At 37.0% G+C, this 22,381-nt stretch overlaps 1 protein-coding gene across 1 annotated transcript; it reads left to right on the top strand.

The window, feature by feature from the left end:
* Positions 1–9,715: 9,715 nt before the first annotated feature.
* On the top strand, positions 9,716–10,558 carry LOC142168309 (uncharacterized). Its single transcript, XM_075228974.1, has one exon. It carries the CDS (start codon positions 9,716–9,718, stop codon positions 10,556–10,558), a length of 843 nt encoding a protein of 280 aa, XP_075085075.1.
* The last annotated feature ends 11,823 nt before the right edge of the window (positions 10,559–22,381 follow it).

The raw sequence follows: 22,381 nt of genomic DNA, 5'->3' as shown, positions 1-22,381 counted from the left end.
TTAATTATTAAAAGAAATTATGCATCCTCTCGTATTAATCTATCAATAAAAAAACTCTCATTCCGGAGGTACATAAAAAAATGTCTTCCTTTCTTGTGGAGCGGGCCGAACGCCTCGGCAGTATAGATGCATCTATGGATCGCGTCGCACGTCCCTCGACAGTGTACACGACACTCTGGATCAGGCCGTACATCCTCGACAGAAATCGTGCCTAATAATAATAATAATTATACAATACCTTGATATTTTAATTGCAGCTTGTGAATTTAATTAATAGATTGAGAATTGTTGCATTCGAAGGAATTTAATTATTTCTGTTGGTTAAATAAAATTATTGTTAACTCTGTGAATCATGTTGATTTAAATATTTCTATTTTTATTTTATTTATTATTATTGACCCTTAGTGAGTGTCAAAGTAGACCATCTCGTCTCTACCTCTTCGAGATTAGGCTTGATACTTACTGGATACACGTTGTTTACGTACTCATGCTACACTTGCTGCACTTTTGTGCAGGACCTGAGACAGGTATTATAGTTGGATCTATCGGCGCGCACCCACGATATACAGAGGTTTAGTGGTGAGCTGCCCTTCTGAGCCATTCCGCAGCAACCAATGCTTCTTCCTGAAATTTTTATTCTGTCTATTTTATTCCAGACAGTATTTGAAATTTTTTGTATAATCTACTAGATGTTCATACACTTGTGACACCAGGTCTTGACACACACACTAGTAGAATGTTTGGATTTAATTCTGTTCTTGATTATTTTAATTAAGTAAATCTTTTCATATTGTCTAAATTCCTGCAAGTAAGAAGAGTTTAATTATTCGGTTAATTTTTAAAAGAGTTGAATATGGTTTAAATCACTAGTTGACTTGCCTAGCTGTATCGTTGGGCGCCATCACGACCTATAGGTGAAATTGGGTCGTGACAATAAAAGGCACAGAACTAGATGTTGCAAGCATGAGGGCTTCTCCCATAAGGTTTGTTATTTTTCAAGATATGATATTTAGCTCCAAAGATTAGTTATTCCAAATCTGTTACTTATACTAAATTTACATTGTCCAGAAAAGGAGAAAACAAAGTAAAGTTATTTACCAATTTGGAGGAACCTCTCGTGGCGACAGTATTAGGGGCAACTGATATAATTGTGTGAGGCTTCTTTTTAATTATCTCTCACATTTGTGGACTCATATCTTATACATCTGGGTTCACAAAATTCTGGAACCACAAAATTCCAAGACAAAAAAGATGCCTCATACAATTAGTGTCAGTTGTGTGAGGCCCAAAATAAAAAATTTAATAAATAAATAAATAAACACAACCTAGTCAACAGATTTGTCAAGTTCTTTGGTCAAAAGGCCACTTAAATTTATGACAGTTTAATTTAAAAGAGCCGTGGAAAGGTTCTCATTCGTTGAAAACATTAAAAATAAAATAAAAAGACATAGAGCAACCAGAATAAATTAAAAACAGACATAATTTAAAGATAAATGACTCATTATAGGGTCATTACAGGAAAAAATTACCAAATTAAACATAAAATTATACTAGTACTAAATTAAAAAAATAAGACAAACTAGCAGAAGTGGGGAAGAAGCATCATAGTCTTAATATTGTTTGGATATTCTAATATTGTAATAAGAAAAATTAAATTATGGTGGATGTCTACTCTTCCTCCATTATCTTTCTCCGTGATCTTCATCTCAAATTCTTAATGACATATTCAATGACATATTTTTCTTCATTTTTCATGCCTATATAAAGGCCTTATAATAGATAGGAAAATACACACAATTGAAAAAGAAAATCGCTTCCTTCTCTCTATCTCTATTTCTTATTCATGTTTTACTAAATTGCTTTTATTTCATAACACGTTAACACGAATTGTTATTTTATTTGATACTTAGTAAAAAAGACGAAAGAGGCAAGGAATTGATTTTGGAGATAAAGTTGTTAACATTGGCTGTTTTCTTCAAGTAAGATGCCACACTTAATTTATGATTTTCATTTTGTTTCACTAATGTCCAAGCCTTTCATTAGATTTTCAGGGAGCTTTGCCAAGTGATAAAGGTAAATTTTGCATTTCATCTCGTCCGAGATATTTGTGGTAAGATTGATTTTACCATTACAAAAGATATATGCACATGCAATTATAAACAAAAAATAAATATACTACAAAATGCTAGGCGTCTATGGCATATAAATAAAACAATAAATGTATTGGTGACACTATTATGTTTGTGATGATGCCATATGTTGTATACTGTTTAATTTATTTCTTCTTATATGTATTAGTTTAACATTTTTCATCACCTCATCAGTTAAACATGTGATCGTACAATCTCAATCTGGTCAAACTCTATATCTTCTTGTCCCGTTAAGTACTTGCATTTCACATAAATAAGGAAAAGTAATGCTAAAATAAATAATTTTTCAGAAAACTGAGTAGATTTCGTTGTTTTCTTATGGCAAAAGGCATTGTTTACCTTTTTAGTTAATGAAGAATACATATAAGAGATTTTGTTTGTTTTCTTTATATTTGACCATGTCATGTATTATTGTTCATGAAAAAGGTCTATGCTATTTCTAATTAAAAATTCGAAATGATAATATTTTAAAGGCTATGGGTGATTCTCAGTTGCACTTTGGCCTATTATGCTATTGGTTGAGGGTAAGACGGTGGGTTCAAGTCCTATCGCACCTTGAGGGTAAGACACTGGGTTTAAGTCCTAGTACACCACGATAATAAGACGTTGGGTTCCAGTCCCGGCGTATTATGACCTAACATACCTTTATATGGATAAGACATTGGGTTTGAGTCTCAGTGCACCATATTGATGATATAATGATGACTAAAGAAAAATAATGTATTTTTCATGAAAAAGCATGAAGCTTGTCCCACTTGATTTGCTCCATTCTTGAAGCTAATGTGATAGCGGTGCATAATAACTCTAAATGAAGAGAAGTGGTTGACCAATGAACATGGGCGTGCCAAAGACCAAAATAATAATAGTAATCATTATGGTAATTGTAAAAAGGAGAACAATAAGGATTCTCAAAACAATGAAGGAAATGTGTATCAATATGGTCTGTAAATATGAGGTACGTTCAGACGATTATAGTCCATTTTTTTGAAAGAATACGACTTGTAATAAGCATTATAAATGCAGACTCATTCCTGAAAGTGAACGTCGAAATATATATATGTGATATGAATTATGCATAAGAATGTGATTATGCATGGTTGAATAAATACAACAACTCAACTCTATTGGGAGGTTCGAGAGGAAGAAAGATAATGAACATTAATGTGTGGTTACATGAATATGTTATTGGTCGCGTACATGAGGTACGCCGAAAATATTTTGCCATCTCTTATAAAAGGTTATTAAAGGCAAAATTAAAGCAAGAAATGATTTTGCTTATGATGATTTTGACTATGACAATCATTATGATATGATTGTATCCGTGAATGAGACATTCAACATATGGATGGTGTGACAAAAGATCTTGTAGTACAAAATCAATTAAAAGCTTTGAAAGAGTTAATTTGTTACTACCCGTATGAGTGAAATTGTTCATGATATTGATATTGTAGTAAGTCTCAAAAGAAACTTTTTGGGTTTCAAATATATTAGTCAAAGTGGTTGGCATATTAAGACTATAAATGAAGGGAAGATTGATTATCTTCATATTACTTTAATCATACCGGATAATAATAAAAGGTCACCCGATTTTTCTTCTATTTGTACTACACAAGTATAAGCATGATGATGGAATCATATGCCACAAGTAAACTAGAGGTTTAATGAAATAAATATTAGTTGGCATGACTGGTTGTCCATCCCGGTTCAATTCTGATGCTAAAATTATTTGAGAATTCACATTGGCATATATTGAAGAAATATAAGATTATTCAAGAATTCTCTTGTGATGCTTATTCTCATGATATACAAGTTAAGGTTGGGATCGAATCCTTGATTTCTGGAATGAATAAAAGGTGACAAATATATGGGTCCAGTCACCAACCATGTGGACCTTTTATTATTATATGATTTTAATAGATGCATCTATTCTATGGTCACATGTGCATTCGTTCAACTTGTATTTTGACTTTTGCAAGGTTACTTGCTCAAATTATTAGAGCAAAATTCCAGAATATAAATTATAATAATTTATCTTGAAAATGTTGGTTTAAATCTAAGTTGGTTTAGTTGAAATTGTATGCAATGAATGAATTATTATGAATACATATAGATCCTCGTACAGGAAAATATGAACTTGAAGTTCAAGTGATAATTCACTTGCAAATTATTGCCAGACGCATTTGCTGACCCAAAGTTAAATGTTATATTTCAGTTGCTAATGCTCCAAATAGAATAACGTCCCTGGTGGACAGATTTTATGGCACGCATAAAGCGTAATAGACTAATCGGTTCCAAAGATAAAACAAGGGATAAATGTTCAAGATGGTCATAATAAGGAGGCAAGTGCTCTAGAAGAGCACCACGACATAACACTTCATAAGACCTCATGGGAGAGGCTCGGGTACCTGAAAATAATGAGATAAAGATATCTCAATAAGTTATGTCTTTATTGGGTAATAATGGAACTGACATAAAATGATTGTAGACGATATTGTTAATATAATATAGCGCTCAATATTATTTACGAGGATCTTGAGCTCAAATCTGTCATAAAATTTGGACAAATAAATGATTGGCCAAATAAAAAATACGCAATGAAAATTGACTTTACCTGAAAAATGTGAAGTTGGGCGGATAATCCCAACACCTGAAAGTATAAAGCCTGCAGAGGTATAAATATGTTCTTGTTCGAAAAAAGTCAAGTCGATAGACATAAACACGGCTTGTGTCACAAGAAGATTTTAAATATCTTGCCATTGATTATATAGAGACATATTCTCATGTGGTGGATATAGTCATTTCAGGTTTTAATCTGGCAATACATGAAAATTTTGATATACGTATAATAAAAATCATTGAAGGATTTAAATTGTTCTGAAGCATATTAAGGTTTTCAAAAAATTTATTAAATAAAACTTCAAAAAAATTTATACGGATTGAAACAATCAGGGCGCATGTGGTATAACGGCCTGATCAGTGAGTACCTGTTGAAAGAAGGGTACTAGAATTATTCAATTTGTCCTTGTGTCTTTATAAAAAGATCTGGATCTGAATTTGTTAGAATCACTGTGTATGTTGATGATTTAAATATCATTGAAACTCTTGGGGAGCTTCTTAAAGCAGTAGACTGTTTAAAGAAAGAATTTGAAATGAAAGATCTTGGAAAGATAAAATTTTGTCTTGGTCTACAAATTGAGTATATGAAAGATGGAATTTTTGTCCATCAATTAGCATACACTGAAAAGATTTTAAAGTGATTCTATATGGATAAAGCACATCCATTGAGTACCCCGATAGTTGTGAGATCACTTGATATAAATAAAGATCCATTATGACCTCATGAAAATAATAAAGAGCTTTTTGGTCCTGAAGTACCATATCTTAGTGCAATTGGTGCACTAATGTATCTTGCTAACACTACAAGGCCTGACATAACTTTTTCAGTTAATGTCTTAGCAAGATATAGCTCTGCTCCTACAAGTAGACGTTGGAATGGAATCAAACACATATTGCGGCATCTAAAAGGGACTACCGATATGGGCTTATTTTATGGCTATGTGTTTACATGTGGAGGAACTGCCATTTCTTGGTAATCGACTAAGCAATCAATCGTGGCTACTTCATCTAATCATACTAAGATAATTACTATTCATGAAGCAAGTCGAGAATGTGTATGGTTGAGGTCGATAATACATTTTATTCGAGACAAATGTGATTTGAAGTGTGACAAACTACCACATTTTTTTATGAAGACACTGTAACATACATAGCCCAATTGAAGGGAGAATTCATAAAAGGAGATAGGATAAATCACATTTCACCAAAGTTATTTTCCACACATGATCTTCAAAAGAATGGTGATATCAATGCGCAACACATTCATTCAAGTGATAATATGGCTGATTTGTTCACCAAATCTCTACCGACGTCAACCTTCAAGAAACTAGTATACAAGATTGGGATGTGAAGGCTCAAGGATGTGAATTGATGCTCTCATCAGGGGGAGTTAATACGCGTTGTACTCTTTTTCCCTTACAAGATTTTGTCCAATTTGGTTTTCCTTGCAAGGTTTTTAACGAGGCAACCAAAAGGTGTATTTCTAAATATATGTACTCTTTTTCCTTCACTATGATTTTTTTCCCATAGGATTGTTTCCTAATAAGGTTTTAACGAGGCACATTATTTATGGACATCCAAGAGGGAGTGTTATAAGAAAAATCAAATTATGGTAGATGTCTACTCTTCCTCCATTATCTTCCTCCTATGTTTAATGACATATTCAATGACATATTTTCTTCACTTTTCATGCCTACATAAAGGCCTTGTAATAGATAGAAAAATACACACAATTGAAGAAGAAAATCTCTTCCTTCTCTCTATATTCTCTATTTCTTATTCGTATTTTACTAAATTGCTTTTATTTCATGACAAATATCAAAATGAAGATGATTATTTGATGTCTTCCTTTAAAGCTCACTGTGCACACCCACTACTATTTGTTACCATCGCCACCGGCAGTCATATCAACTTCATCCGAAATTTATTCCGGCGAGAACACAATGTAGGACAAAAAGTCATAAGTTGGTAAGAATATACAAAAAACTAGATAGTAGTGCCTAGAATATGCTTAAAGGCAGAATTATTTAACCATAGAATCAGTAGAACCTCCTTCATCATTGCTAGCTATTGTTTACCTAGAAAATCAACTGGTGTGAGGGTGTGTCGTTGTTGAAATGTTAGTTAGGGTGTTAGAAGGTACAACTGGATGCCAGCTGTATTAAGTTAGTGGAGCACTAGTTAGCTAAGTAGACACTTAACTAATAGCTTACTTAGTATATATATACATCAATGTACAGTGTATTAACTAATTTTAATAGAAAATGAAAAGAATCACTTTCTCCTCTGTATCTGCGTAACTGCTTCTTCATTTCCCTAGTTCAGCAGCTCAATCTAGATCTAGGATTTCATCATGGTATCAGAGCACACATTGAAGATCCACACATCGTTATCAAATTCCTAGAGTCTTAGCTCCATCCAGTAATTGAGTTGGAGCAAGTTGAAGCAATTTTTCGATATCTTCGAAACTAGGGCTTAATCGACAACCAACAACTGCATTTCCTCACTTATTCTTCATCTAAGCTCGATTATTATTCAGCAATGGCAATCGAGAATGAAGAAATTGATACAAGTGCAGCAACAGTCGGAGGAGGTCCTATCTTAATCGATCAACATTATCCACTGTTCCTTCAACCATGCGATACCCCACGTAGTTCTCTAATTTTAGTCAAATTAGCTAGACCTGAGAACTATACAATGTGGAGTAGTACAATGCGTGTGAGTTTACTAGAAAAAAGTAAGCTAGGGTTTGTGGATGGTAGATACCCTAAGGAGAAGTTTAATATAACTCTTCATGAATTGTGGGAAAAGTGTAATGCCATAGTACTCTCATGGATCATGAATTCAGTAAGTGCTGAATTGCTAAGTGGCATGGTGTATGCCTCAAGTGCTCACAAAGTGTGGATGGATCTCAAAGATAGGTTTGATAAGGTCAATGGATCTCGTGTGTTGTATCTCCACAAACAGATTGCCACTTTGACTCAAGGAATATCCTTTGTGTCAACTTATTTTTCTAAGTTAAAAGAACTTTGGGCAGAGTTTGAAACTCTTATGCCATGCCCTGGGTGTGGCTGTGAGGAGTCAAAGAACTATGTTGAGCATTTCCAATACCAAAGGCTATTGAAGTTTTTGATGGGGTTGAATGAGTCCTATTCACAGCCTAGCAACCAAATATTGAACATGCTGCCCATACCTTCTATTAATAGAGCCTATACTATGATTATTTCTAAAGAGAGCAGAAGATCTATGTGTCAGACATCTTGAATTGCTGAAGCAACTGAGGGAACTGCTTTGTTCAGTAGCAAAAATATAGGTATACCAAACAACAGCACATGTCTATTCAGTGGGAAAGGTCATAATAACTCAGGAGGCTCTACAAGAGAAAATAACTACTCTGGTGGACAGGTCTATGCTGGAGGAAACAATTATAGACAGAAAAGGAACTCTCTATACTGTGATTATTGCAATTTTAAGGGACATACCAGGGAGAACTGCTATAAGCTAAATGGATATCCCCCTGACTTCAAGACTAAGAAAAAATTTGGCTCGGGGAATGCAGTACATCATCATGTTCAGGACGCATCAAATAATACAGGAAATAGCCAAGCTGCTACTGCTAATTTTGTAGGTTCTTCACAGGTACAACATAGTACTACAACTGGACAGGGGACTCAGAATGTGATGCTCAACATTCCTCAATTCACTCAGGAGCAGTATCAACAGATAATTCAGCTATTGGGTAAAGGAAGTGAAGGCAACAGTACATGTACATCAGGATCAGCAGGTATGGCATCTTGTGTAATGAACTCAGAAATGTTGGCTAAGTGGATAGTAGACTCAGGAGCTTCGAGTCACATGGTGCATAGCCTCAATCTATTGATTAATCCTAAGTTGATTGCTAATAATAAGGGTGGTACAATTCAACTTCTTACAGGAAACATAGCTCACATCAGCCATATAGGATGCTCCTACATTGTTCAGGGTCAGAGGATTAGTAATGTCCTACACATACCTGATTCAAATACAACTTACTCTATGTCTCAAAGCTAACTAAGAAGATGAGATGGGCAGTGATGTTCTTCCCTGATTTCTGTATTTTTCAGGAACTCTTCAGTGGACTGGTGAAGGGGATTGGTAGAGAAGATGATGGGCTATATATGTTCTACTCTGGAGATTTCAATACAACCGGACTTCAAGTTCCTAGTACAATTCCTAAATCTGTAGTTCCTAAACCAGCACCTACTATAAATATGATCACAAATCACAGAATAATGGATGTAGCCTTGTGGCATAAGAGATTAGGGCATACACCTGAAAAGACTTTGAGGAGCATTATTGTATTTCAGAATTGTGCATGCAAAAACACTACGGAGTCATGTACTGTATGTCCTTTAGCTAAACAAACCAGGCTTCCTTTTTCTTTGAGCACTACTAATACTAATGTTTGCTTTCATACATTGCATGGTGATGTGTGGGGACCATACAGAGTTTCTACCTATGATGGCAAGAAGTATTTCCTTACTCTTGTAGATGACTGCTCTAGATACTGTTGGATATTCTTGCTGCCTACTAAGGCAGAAGTGATTGTTGCTCTTAGATCCTTTCTTCTAATGATTCAGAATGTGTATTCATCTTCTGTGAAGATCTTTAGGTCAGATAATGGGAGTGAATTTCTTAACTCTCAAGTGGCTGAGTTATTAAGATCTAAAGGAATTATTCATCAAACCTCTTGCATATATACTCCATAGAAGAATGGAGTTGCAGAGAGGAGACATAGATATATTTTAGATGTTGCCAGGTCTCTAAGGTTTCAGACAGTTGTTCCTCTTCGATTTTAGAGGGAGTGTATTACCACAGCTGTGTTTATCATCAATAGACTGCCCTCGACTGTGATTCAAGGAAAATCTCCTTTTGAAGTTTTACTTAGTCATGCTCCTTCCTTAGAACATATGAGAGTGTTTGGCTGTCTTGGTTATGTTACAGAGGTGAGGAAATATGATAAATTTGCTCCCAAAGCAGTCCCAGTTGTCTTCTTGGGCTATTCTATGACACAAAAGGGTTACAAAGTGTATGGTATTCACTCCAAGACCTTCACTATCAGTCAAGATGTTGTGTTCAAGGAATATGTGTTTCCTTTCAAGTTTGCTCATACTACCTCCTCTATATTCCCTGTATTGGATCTTACTTCTGTTCTCCTCTCTTCTCCTGAAAACAAGTCACCCTCTCAGCACTCTCAGTTTTCTCCTTCTACACCTTCTACTCCTTCATCTTCTTCACCTGGTGGTGAGTTTCCTCTCCACACCACATCAGGTAAAACTACAGCAAGTACTGGTGAAACTTCATCTGCTGGTGATCATGATGTTTCAGTGTCTCTACCAGCTGAGCCACGCTTGACCTTATCTTCACCATTGCCTTCTCCTGAGGCTTCTCTTACCAGAAGGTCCAGTAGAGATAGTAAACCTCCTATTTGGATGAAGGACTATGTCACTCATAACAGAGGGAAGGCTCATTTCTGCTATCCTATTTCCACCTGTGTCAGCTATGATAATGTCTCATCATCCTTTGGTAGTGCCTTGGCAGCTTATTCTGCCATTATTGAACCAAAGACATTTGCTGAAGCTGTCAAAGATCCTAAGTGGGTTGCTGCAATTAAGGATGAAATTTCAGCTTTGGAGAATAACAACACCTGGAGTATAGTTGCTTTACCTCCAGGAAAGATGCCCATTGGTTGCAAATGGGGTTTTAAAGTTAAGTACACTTCTTCAGAAGAGGTAAAAAGATATAAGGCTTGACTTGTAGCCAAAGGTTACAGTCAACAAGAGGGTCTAGATTGCACTAAAACCTTCTCTCCAGTGGCTAAAATGGTCACTGTGAGGTCTATTCTGGCCATGGCTGCTGCCAAGCAGTGGTTCATCTATCAGATGGATGTCCACAATGCATTTTTGTATGGAGATTTGCTTGAAGAAGTCTACATGGAAGTTCCTCCTGGTTTTGCAAGACAGGGAGGGAAACAAATGGCTTGCAAACTTCATAAGTCCTTGTATAGACTTAAACAGGCCCCTAGACAGTGGAACAAGAAGCTCACAGATGCATTAGTTCAGCTTGGATTCACTCAAATTCATTTTGACTATTCATTATTTACAAAAAAAGGTGTAGACAGAACTGGTACTAGTACTAGTCTATGTTGATCATCTACTGGTAGCAGGAAGCAGTCCAATCCTAATCTTACAAACTAGAAATGATTTAAAGCTCAAGTTTAAGAAGAAGGATCTGGGTGAACTTAAGTTCTTTCTAGGAATAGAGTTTTCCAGGTCAAACCAAGGGATTGTAATGAGCCAAAGGAAGTATGCATTGGAGTTAATTGCTGAACTGGGACTTGGTGGCGCCAAACCTGCTGGTACACCGACCAGCTCTAAACTCACCTCTGTTGAGTTTGATAGTTTCATTAGCAAAAGCCCCTCTAATGAAACTGATACAGAAGACAAAGAACTGGAGAATGTTGGTCCTTATCATAGGTTGATAGGTAGACTTCTGTATCTTACCATGACTAGAATTGATATCTCATATGTAGTTCAGGTACTTAGTCAGTTTATGCACAGACCTAAGCCGTCTCATATGGATGTTGCTCTAAGAGTTGTCAAGTACATCAAGACAGCTCCAGGACTTGGTCTACTGATGCCCTCAGAAGGATCTGGGAAACTTGAAGCTTATTGTGACTCAGATTGAGGTAGTTGCTTACAAACAAGAAGATCAATAACATGATATGCGGTTAAGTTTGGTAATGCATTGATATCTTGGAAGTCCAAGAAACAGGAAACAATTGCTAGAAGTTTAGCTGAAGCAGAGTTTAGAAGTATGGCTTTGACTGTTGCAGAATTGACTTGGCTTACAGGATTATTCTCAGAGTTGGGTGTGAAGGTTACTCTGCCTATAGACCTACACTGTGATAGCAAAGCTGCAATTCAGATTGCAACTAATCCTATTTTCCATGAACAAAACAAACATATTGACATTGATTGCCCCTTTGTAAGAGAAAAGATTGTACAAGGGTTGATCAAGACACATCATGTACCTACCAAAGAGCAACAAGCTAATTTGCTTACTAAGAGTCTTGGGAAAGCACAACACGACTATTTGATATCCAAGCTGAGGTTGAAGGATCTGTTTCAACCATCACCTTGAGGGAGGGTGTTGAAATGTTAGTTAGGGTGTTAGAAGGTACAGCTGGATGCTAGTTGTATTAAGTTAGTGGAGCATTAGTTAGTGTGATGACCCAAAAATATCATCTTTAATTTAAACATTAATTTCTGTGTTTTATGAAGATATTGGGAGCTTACCTGCTATGCGTTACGTATCACCTGAATAGTTGATGTTAATGTCGTTCATTTTCTAGAAATATATTGCTTATGAGGGCACTGCTAGTATTGTTTTCATGTTATGTTACGTTGATTGGATTATGTATGTGTGGTTAGGATTGGTTTCTGGGATTCTCTGGTAGGTGGATAGGCCCAGTTACAAAGGAAACTCTGGCAAAATTTTGGAAATTTTGGGAGTTAGTAAAATTTGGGAAATTGAAATGTGCGAAAGAAGAGATAAGTTATGTTATGTGTTTGGGGGCGGACTCTACTTCTCATTCGAGGACTATTAAAATGATGGACACCTATTGGATATGATAATAAGTGTACGAGGCATATTATAAGTGATATGGGGTCTAAGAAAAGTCCTAAGTCTAAGCCAAATTGGAAAGTTTCATAATATACTAAAGTTCCAAATGAGTACGCACAAGACTAAATTTTGGATGAGGCTATATACATATATATATAAAGGGTTATGTGATGGACAGCCTATGAAATGAAATATCTTCAAGTCTAGTTTCTAACGATTCAAACCGTTTGTCATTGGGATATGTATACAGAATGTTATGCCCATTTTATTGGACATGTGACATATGTGCGCCCAGATGCGCGGTCGCGCATATTTGAGACTTTCTGCCTCAGGTGCACGGTCGGATGCGCGGCCACTTGCCCAGGTGCGCGGCCGTGCACGTAAGAGCTCATTTAATACCCCCAAGGCCGAGTAGGGAGAGGGGTTAAGTCATTTTTGAGCTAAAATCTGATATTTTTAAAGAGAAGTGGGAGTGTTCTAGAGATAGGAAGAAGCTCAAGTGTCTTGTTCATCAAATCTTGCTCAAGCCTTGAAATCCAACAAGAAATCTCTCAAGTTCTTCATCTAAGAGGTAAGGTTTCATACCCTAATTTTTTAGTTCAAATGGGTAAAGCTTGGGTTGAAAATGGTAGAAATCTTCAAAGATTTTAATTTAAGATTTGAAGGTTCATTTGACATCGTAATTTGATAATTATTGTACGGTTGGACTCGTCTCGGAACGTGTGTTCGGATTTCGTAAGTTTTTCTGAGATTCGAGACGTAGGCCCTACTGATGATTATTTAGATAAATTTTGGATTTTAATCTGGAAAATTAGTAAATTCATATGGAATTAATTCCTACGATTTGTATTGAGTATATTGGATTGTTTATGACTAGATTTGAGGATTTCGGACAGGAATTCGCTAGGCAAGGGTTTATTGGATTTTTGAATTTGGTTGCAAAGCGAGGTAAGTGTCGTGGTTAACCTTGACTTGAGAGAATAGAACCCTTAAATTATTTATTATGTGAAATGCATGTAAACGGCGTATAGGCGAGGTGACGAGTGTCTATACGTCGTAAATCAATTGTTTGCATAATTACTTGAAAAATCATAAATCATTTTAAATCATAAATTAATTATTATATTAATTGTTTCTCTCATGTTCTTTGCTCAATATCATGCCTTGAATCCATGCTATAATTGCTGATTTATGTGACTTAATTGCCACTTGATGTTTAGCATACTAATTATTAAAATGCATATTACATCCTTAACTTTCACAATTAATTGTTACTTGTCATCACTTATTTCGAATAAATCACAATTATTGTATGCTTGTTGTCTTATAATTTCATATTAATTATTGCATTTATTGGAATAATTTCTTTTATAAGAATTGGTAAATGAATATATTGGAGGAGCGGGTTGCACACCGCAACGGAAATGAAAGTGAATATATTGGAGGAGTGGGTTGCATGCCGCAACAGAATTGATTGAAATGAATATATTGGAGGATCGGGTTGCACGCCACAGTAGAATTGATTGAAAAGATATATTGGGAGCGGGTTGCATGCCGCAACCGAATTGAATATGAATATATTATGGGATCGGGTTGCATGCCGCAACGGAAACTGATTGAAATAATATTTGGTTATGACTGCCGAGTTGGCTTCAACTGTTGAAAAGAGACACATGTTTTATTTCTATTATTGTTATTACGTACAAGTTAATGTATGTGACCTGTCTTAGCCTCGTCACTACTTCGTCGAGGTTAGGCTCGGTACTTACTGGGTATATGGGGTCGGCTGTACTCATACTACACTCTGCACTTCTTGTGCAGATACCGGAGTTGGTCCCAGCGGCGTATAGTAGATTTGCTTAGATTCAGCTATTCGCAGGAGACTTGAGGTATAGCTACATGGCGTTCACAGTTCTGAAGTCCCCTTCCACTTTATCATAGCTGTGTATTTTCTTTCAGACAGCTTTATTTTATTCAAACCTTTATTTGTATTATTCTAGTAGCTCGTGCACTTGTGACACCAATTCTGGGATGGTATTTAGATATCGCTACTAGCTATTGCTTTTGCTTTGCATCTTTCTTCTAGATTTCATGGTGTTCCTAATTTTCTTATGATTGTTGTGGTGATACTAATATTGTCTCCCTTTTCTTTACATCTTTCTTCTGGATTTCATGGTGTTCCTATTTATCCTATGATTGTTGTTGTGATACTAATATTGTTTCCTTTTTGTCATTTTTTTCATTTTGTCTTTTTATTTTTTTGAGCCGAGGGTCTTTCGGAAACAGCCTCTCTACTCCTTCGGGGTAGGGGTAAGGTCTGCGTACACACTACCCTCCCCAGACCCCATTAGTGGGATTTTACTGGGTTGTTGTTGTTGTTGTTGTTGAATTATATTTGATTAGATTCAATTTGTTTGGAGGCAAGTTTTAAAAATTATTTTAAAATGGTTAATATTATTCTAACGTTGGCTTGTCTGGCAAGTGAAATATTAGGCACCATCACGGTCCCGAAGGTGGGAATTTTGGGTCGTGACAAGTTGGTATCAGTGCACTAGGTTACATAGGTCTCACGAGTCATGAGCAAGCTTAGTAGAGTCTGAAGGATCGGTACGAAGACGTCTGTACTTATCCTTCAGAGGCTACAGAGTTTAGGAACAATTCCACTTCTTTCATTCCTTATAGTGCGACATTGATCTGGCTTAAAACATATATCTCATATTCCTTTGTATCCACTCGTGTATGACATTGCGTACTCGGTATCAGTTTTGTGTCGACAGTTCGTGATGCCACAGATGGACAACGAGGGAGCCAGAGATTCTCAAACATTGCCTCAACGTGTGGTTCCGACTGAAGTTGCGGACGTATTGAGAGATCACCTAGTGAATCATGTGGGGGGTGCAATAGACCTTGGAATCTGGTTGATTTATACGAGTTGTAAAGGTTAATATTGTGGATCATCGGACGTGATGAACTATGACTTCGCGCCGAGTGGGGGAGTCCACTATCAATGGATAGATTGCGGGATATATATATATATATATATATATATATATATATATATATATATATATATATATATATATATATATATATATATATATATATATATATATATATATATATATATATATATATATATATATATATATATATATATATATATATATATATATATATGTGTGTGCCAAAAAATTTACACATATTTAAGGCATGAGATTTTGTCGAGGATAAGGTTGGGACTTGCGGTATGTATGCCTACTTAATAATCCTATACTTCAGTACCAAAGGAGTTAGAGAAACAACTTTAAATTTACAGAAGGTCTACTCAGCGTGGACGTTATGGTTACGGATTTTGGGGTGCTTCGGAGGAAGTACAGTGGTTGACAAGATTCTGGGCTATGTGGTTCGTGCCAATATTTGTCTGTATGGAGCTCTATTTTATGATCATTGTGTATAAATAGGGGTAAGGGTTACCCCAAAGAAGAATCAAAGAGTATGTTAAGAAATGGGTCAACTCAGCAGTGTTGAGTCAGCATAACAAAAGAAGAAATTGGCCTTACGAGAGATAATTCTCCACAGGTGTTCGTGGCAAGCCTATGAAGAGGGCATACCAGCCAATGCAACACCGCCCACTTGGCTCAGTTCTCAGAGACGCTTTTGAAAGATTTTGTTTCCCGGACTCTCCGTAATACGTGGCACATAGGGTTTGAACGGTTGCGTCAGATCACCATGACGGTGTCAGAATATCCCATCAGGTTCAATAAGTTAACCCGTCATATTCCTACTTTGCTTCCTACAGCCAGAGAGCGAGTCCATAGACTCATTAAAGGACTCAATTATGATCATAAAATTTTGTACGACTCGGGAGCTATAGGTTGATACTTCATTTTCGCTAGTGGTAGAAATTGCCAAGCTATTAGAATGTGTTCGGGGTGAGGAAAAAGGAAACTAAGGAGAACAAGACGTCTCGAGATTCTGGGGGATTTAGTAGATTCTACTCTGTGGGTATAAATCATTATGGCGGGGGCTCGGGCAGTCAGCTAGCCCAGTCCGCACATTGGGTTACTCGGGGTGCTCTAGTAAGTTCTTTTAATGCACCACAGACATAAGTTTCCTATAATGGTTATTCTAGTTATCTGGCACAGACTCAGTATGAGCATCCAAACCTGAAAAGGGGTTGTTATGAATGCGGTGATACTAAGCACAACATGAGAAAATTGTCCCAGACTTGGGAGAGACACATTTCATCAAAGCACTCTTGCTACGTGCCCCATTGAAGTTACTACACTACCCACACGACTAGTTAGGGGTGGAAGACAGGCGGGTAGAAGGCGTCCTGGAGGTGGAGGCCCAACCGTTGATATATTTGTTTTATGATATGGCAGAGGTCGCTACATCAGATAGTGTTGTTACATATACAACCTCGATTTAATATAAAGGAATAATTTCCCTAACTTGATTCAGTTCTGAGTATCGAGACGAGTCCTCCTATTGTGCTCCACTTATGAGTGAGCTTCGTAATTCTATAATCTACTTATGTGTTTACTCCTTTTGGGAGATTCTATGGAGATAACTACGCCTATCATTCCATGTTGGTCACTAATAAGAGCTGTGAGGCTAAAGGTGGCTTTCTGTTACTCATTTCGGTAAGTTTTGACGTAATTTTCGGATAATTAATTACAAATTGTGAATTATATGCCCTACCAGTGTGGGGTTCATTATGTATTGTGATTTAGTGTAACCAAAATTATTTAAAAGGAGAAAAATAGAATTTTTCGATTGGCACGATATGCATACTACTTGTGATTCAGAACTGAGGACGAGATCATCGCATTTTAATATAAATTGATATGTTTAAACCGGGCTACCAGCTGCGGTGGAAGTAATATAAGGACGAGATCCCTGTGAGGAAAGTTCTTGTGTTTAAGTTCTCCCTTGTGAAATTAAATTTGTACTATAGCAATAATAGGGAGTCATGCCTGTTAGGCTTATTTGAAAATTTTTGTATGAAATTCTCTGTGCATATTTGCCAAATTCGTGTTGTAACTATTGAGTTTTAACCTACGAGGTAGGTGCCCGCTCAGGTGACATTAAATGTGACTCGTTAATTCGGGTAAATAATTATGAGGTCTTCATGCCTCGCATCTCGTTATCAGTATTGTGAAGGTTTGAAATGAGATTTTCGTTAACATGAAGTTAATTGACGATTCTCTAATTGATTATGAACAACTATTAAGACCAGATTGACCCAGAAGGGTGCTCCATTTAGATGGTTAGATGAGTGTGAGTTGAGCTTTCAGAAGCTCAAGACTGCTTTGACTACAGCGCCAATGTTGGTATTACCCACAAGTTTAGGATCTTATACGGTGCATTGTGATGCATCTCGCGTTGGGCTTGGTGCAGTATTGATGCAAGATGGCAGGGTGATTGCATATGCGTCACGACAGTTGAAAGTTCACGAGAAGAATTATATTGTTCATGACTTAGAATTGGCAGCCATTGTTCATGCGCTGAAGATTTGGAGGCATTACCTTTACGGTATCTCGTGTGAGGTATTTACTGATCATCATAGTCTACAATATCTGTTCAAACAAAAAGATCTCAATTTGAGGTAGAGAAGATGTTGGAGTTGTTGAAGGACTACGATATCACCATTTTGTATCACCCCGGAAAGGCTAATGTGGTGGCCGATGCTTTGAGTAGAAAGGCTGTGAGTATGGGAAGCCTTGCTTATATTCCGATTTGTGATAGACTGTTAGCTGCAAATGTCCAGACTTTGGCTAAACAGTTCGTGAGGTTAGATGTTTCAGAACCCAGTAGGGTTCTAGCCTACACAGTCGCTTGGTCTTCTTTATATGAGCGCATCAGAGAGTGACAATATGATGATCCTCATTTGCTTGTCCTTAAGGACACGGTGCGGCATGGTGGTGCCAAGTAGGTTGATGTGGGAGATGATGGAGTTCTGCGTATACAGGACCGTATTTATGTTCCTAATGTGGATGGGCTTCATGAATTAATTTTTGAAGAGGCCCACAGTTTCCGGTATTCTATTCATCCGGGTGCCGCCAAAATGTATCAAGATTTGCGGAAACATTATTGGTGGAAGAGAATGAAAAAGGATATAGTTGCATATGTAGCTCGATGTCTGAATTGTCAGCAAGTTAAGTACGAGCATCAGAAACCTAGTGGTTTGCTTCAGAAGTTAAGAATTCCTGAGTGGAAGTGGGAGCGTATCACTATGGATTTTGTTGTTAGGCTCCCACAGACTCAGAGAAAGTTCGATGCAGTATGGGTCATTGTGGACAGGTTGACCAAGTCGGCACATTTCATTCCAGTAGCAATTACCTATTCTTCAGAGCGGTTAGCGGAGATTTACATCCGTGAGATTGTCCGCCTTCATGGTGTGCCCGTGTCTATCATTTCTGATCGAGGTACACAGTTTACCTCGCACTTCTGGAGGGTTGTACAGCGTGAGTTAGGCACGCGGGTTGAGTTGAGTACAGCATTACATCCACATACAGACGGACAGTCAGAACGCACTATTCAGATATTGGAAGATATGTTTCGTGCTTGTGTTATAGACTTTGGAGGTTCTTGGGATTAGTTCTTGCCATTTGCGGAGTTTGCCTATAATAACAGCTACCAGTCGAGCATTCGGATGGCTCCATATAAAGCATTATACGGGAGGCGATGTCGTTCGCTAGTTCGCTAGTTTGAACCGGGAGAGGCTCAGTTGTTGGGTACCGATTTGGTACAAGATGCTTTGCATAAGGTCAAGATTATTCAGGATTGACTTCGCACAGCTCAGTCTAGGCAAAAGAGTTATGCCGACCGTAAGGTTCGTGACGTTGCATTCATGGCAGGAGAAAGAGTATTGCTCTGAGTTTCACCTATGAAAGGTGTAATGAGATTCAGAAAGAAGGGCAAGTTGAGCCCAAAGTATATCGGACCCTTTGAAATTCTTGAAAGGGTGGGTGAAGTAGCCTATAGGCTTGCGCTACCACCTAGTTTATCAGCAGTTCATCTGGTGTTTCATGTATCCATGCTTCAAAAATATCAAGATGATCTGTCTCATGTGTTAGATTTTAGCTCAGTTCAATTGGACAAAGATTTGACTTATGAGGAGGAGCCGGTAGCTATTCTAGCTCGGCAGGTCCGTCAGTTGAGGTCTAAGAGTTATCCTTCAGTTCGGGTACAATGGAGAGGTCAGCCGATTGAGGCAGCTACCTGGGAGTCCGAGTCAGGCATACAGAGCAAATATCCACATCTTTTCACCAGCTCAGGTACTTTTCTAATTCCTTTCGAGGACGAACGTTTGTTTTAGAGGTGGAGAATGTGATGACCCAAAAATGTCATCTTTAATTTAAACATTCATTTCTGTGTTTTATGAAGATGTTGGGAGCTTACCTGCTATGAGTTACGCATCACCTGAATAGTTGATGTTAATGTCGTTCATTTTCTAGAAATATATTGCTTATGAGGCCATTGTTAGTACTATTTTCATATTATGTTACGTTGATTGGATTTTGTATGTATGGTTAGGATTGGTTACTGGGATTCTCTGGCAGGTGGATAGGCTTAGTTACAAAGGAAACTCTAGCGAAAGTTTTGAAAAATTTGGGAGTTAGTAAAATTTGGGAAATTGAAATGTGCGAAAGAAGAGATAAGTTATGTTATGTGTTTAGGGGCGGACTCTACTTCACATTCGAGTACTATTAACATAATGGAAACCTATTGGATATGATAATAAGTGTACGAGGCATATTATAAGTGATATGGGGTCTAAGGAAAGTCCTAAGTCTAAGCCAAGTTGGAAAATTTCATAATAGACTAAAGTTCCAAATGAGTACGCACAAGACCAAACTTTGGACGAGCATATCTACATATATATAAGGATTTATGTGATTAACAACCTATTAAATGAAATATCTTCGATTCTAGTTTCTAACGCTTCAAGCCATTTGTCATTTGGACTTCATTCGGATATGTATACAGAATGTTATGCCCATTTTACTGGACATGTGTCATATGTGCGCCCAAATGCGCGGTCACGCATACTTGAGACTTTATGCCTCAGGTGCATGGCCGGATGTGCGGCCACTTGCCCAGGTGCGTGGCCGTGCACGTAAGAGCTCATTTAATACCCCCAAGGCCGAGTAAGAAGAGGGGTTAAGTCATTTTTGAGCTAAAATCTGATATTTTTAAAGAGAAGTGGGAGTGTTTTAGAGAGAGGAAGAAGCTCAAGTGTCTTGTTCATCAAATCTCGCTCAAGCCTTGAAATCCAACAAGAAATCTCTCAAGTTCTTCATCTAAGAGGTAAGGTTTCATACCCTAGTTTTTCAATTTCGGATTTGGAGAGAAGATGGTTGATTAGGAGTATGATTCTTGGATGTAAGAGTATTATTTATATATGCTTGTATCAATAAGGTTTGTGGGAAGATTTTTGAGTTCAAATGGGTAAAGATTGGGTTGAAAATGGTAGAAATCTTCAAAGACTTTAATTTAAGATTTGAAGGTCATTTGACATCGGAATTTGATAATTTTTATATGGTTGGACTCGTCTCAGAACGGGTGTTCGGATTTCGTAAGTTTTTTTCGAGATTTGAGACGTGTGCCCCACTGATGATTTTTTAGATGAATTTCGGATTTTATTCCGGAAAATTAGTAAATTCATATGGAATTAATTTCTACGATTTGTATTGAGTATATTGAATTGTTTATGACTAGATTTGAGGATTTCAGACACGAATTCGCGAGGCAAGGGTTTATTGGATTCTTGAATTTGGTTGCAAAGCGAGGTAATTATCGTGGTTAACCTTGACTTGAGGGAATAGAACTCTTAAATTATTTGTTATGTGAAATGCATGTGAACGATGTATAGGTGAAGTGACGAGTGTCTATACGTCGTCAAATCAATTGTTTGCATAATTATTTGAAAAATCATAAATCGTTTTAAATAATGAATTAATTATTATATTAATTATTTTTCTCATGTTCTTTGCTCAATATCATGCCTTGAATCCATGCTATAATTGCTACATGCTTATTTGATTTATGTGACTTAATTGCCACTTGACGTTTAGCATACAAATTATTAAAATGCCTATTACATCCTTAATTCCCACAATTAATTGTTACTTGTCATTACTTATTTCTAATAAATCATAATTATTGTATGCTTGTTGTCTTATAATTTCATATTAATTGTTGCATTTATTGGAGTAATGTTTTTTATAAGAACTGATAATTGAATATATTTGAGGAGTGGGTTGCACGCCGCAACGGAAATGAAAGTGAATATATTGGAGGAGCGGGTTGCATGCCGCAATGAAATTGATTGAAATGAATATATTGGAGGAGCGGGTTGCGCACCGTAACAGAATTGATTGAAAAGATATATTGGGAGCGGGTTGCACGCCGCAACCGAATTGAATATGAATATATTGTGGGATCGGGTTGCACGCCGCAACGGAAACTGATTGAAATAATAATTGGTTATGACTGCCGAGTTGGCTTCAACTGTTGAAAAGAGACACCTGTTTTATTTCTATTATTGTTATTATTATTGTTATTGCGTACAGGTTAATGTATGTGACCTGCCTTAGCCTCGTCACTACTTCGTCGAGGTTAGGCTCGGCACTTACTGGGTACATGGGGTCGGTTGTACTCATACTACACTCTGCACTTCTTGTACAGATACCGGAGTTGGTCCATGCGGCGTATAGTAGATTTGCTCGGATTCAACTATTCGCAGGAGACTTGAGGTATAGCTGCATGGTGTTCGCAGTTCTGAAGTCCTCTTCTACTTTATCATAGCTGTGTATTTTCTTTCAGATGGCTTTATTTTCATTCAGACCTTTATTTGTATTATTCTAGTAGTTCGTGCACCTGTGACACCAATTCTAAAATGGTATTTTGTAACAACCCGACCGGTCGTTTTGAGAATTTAC

Source organism: Nicotiana tabacum, chromosome 13 (assembly GCF_000715075.1).
Source record: "Nicotiana tabacum cultivar K326 chromosome 13, ASM71507v2, whole genome shotgun sequence".
Classification (NCBI taxonomy): domain Eukaryota; kingdom Viridiplantae; phylum Streptophyta; class Magnoliopsida; order Solanales; family Solanaceae; genus Nicotiana; species Nicotiana tabacum.
Note: the sequence above shows the minus strand (reverse complement) of the source record. Positions and strands in the feature narration are given on the sequence as shown.

Bases quoted from the DNA above. Each gene is read 5' to 3' on its own strand.
- LOC142168309 (XM_075228974.1), top strand. From the start codon at position 9,716: ATGAGAGTGTTTGGCTGTCTTGGTTATGTTACAGAGGTGAGGAAATAT.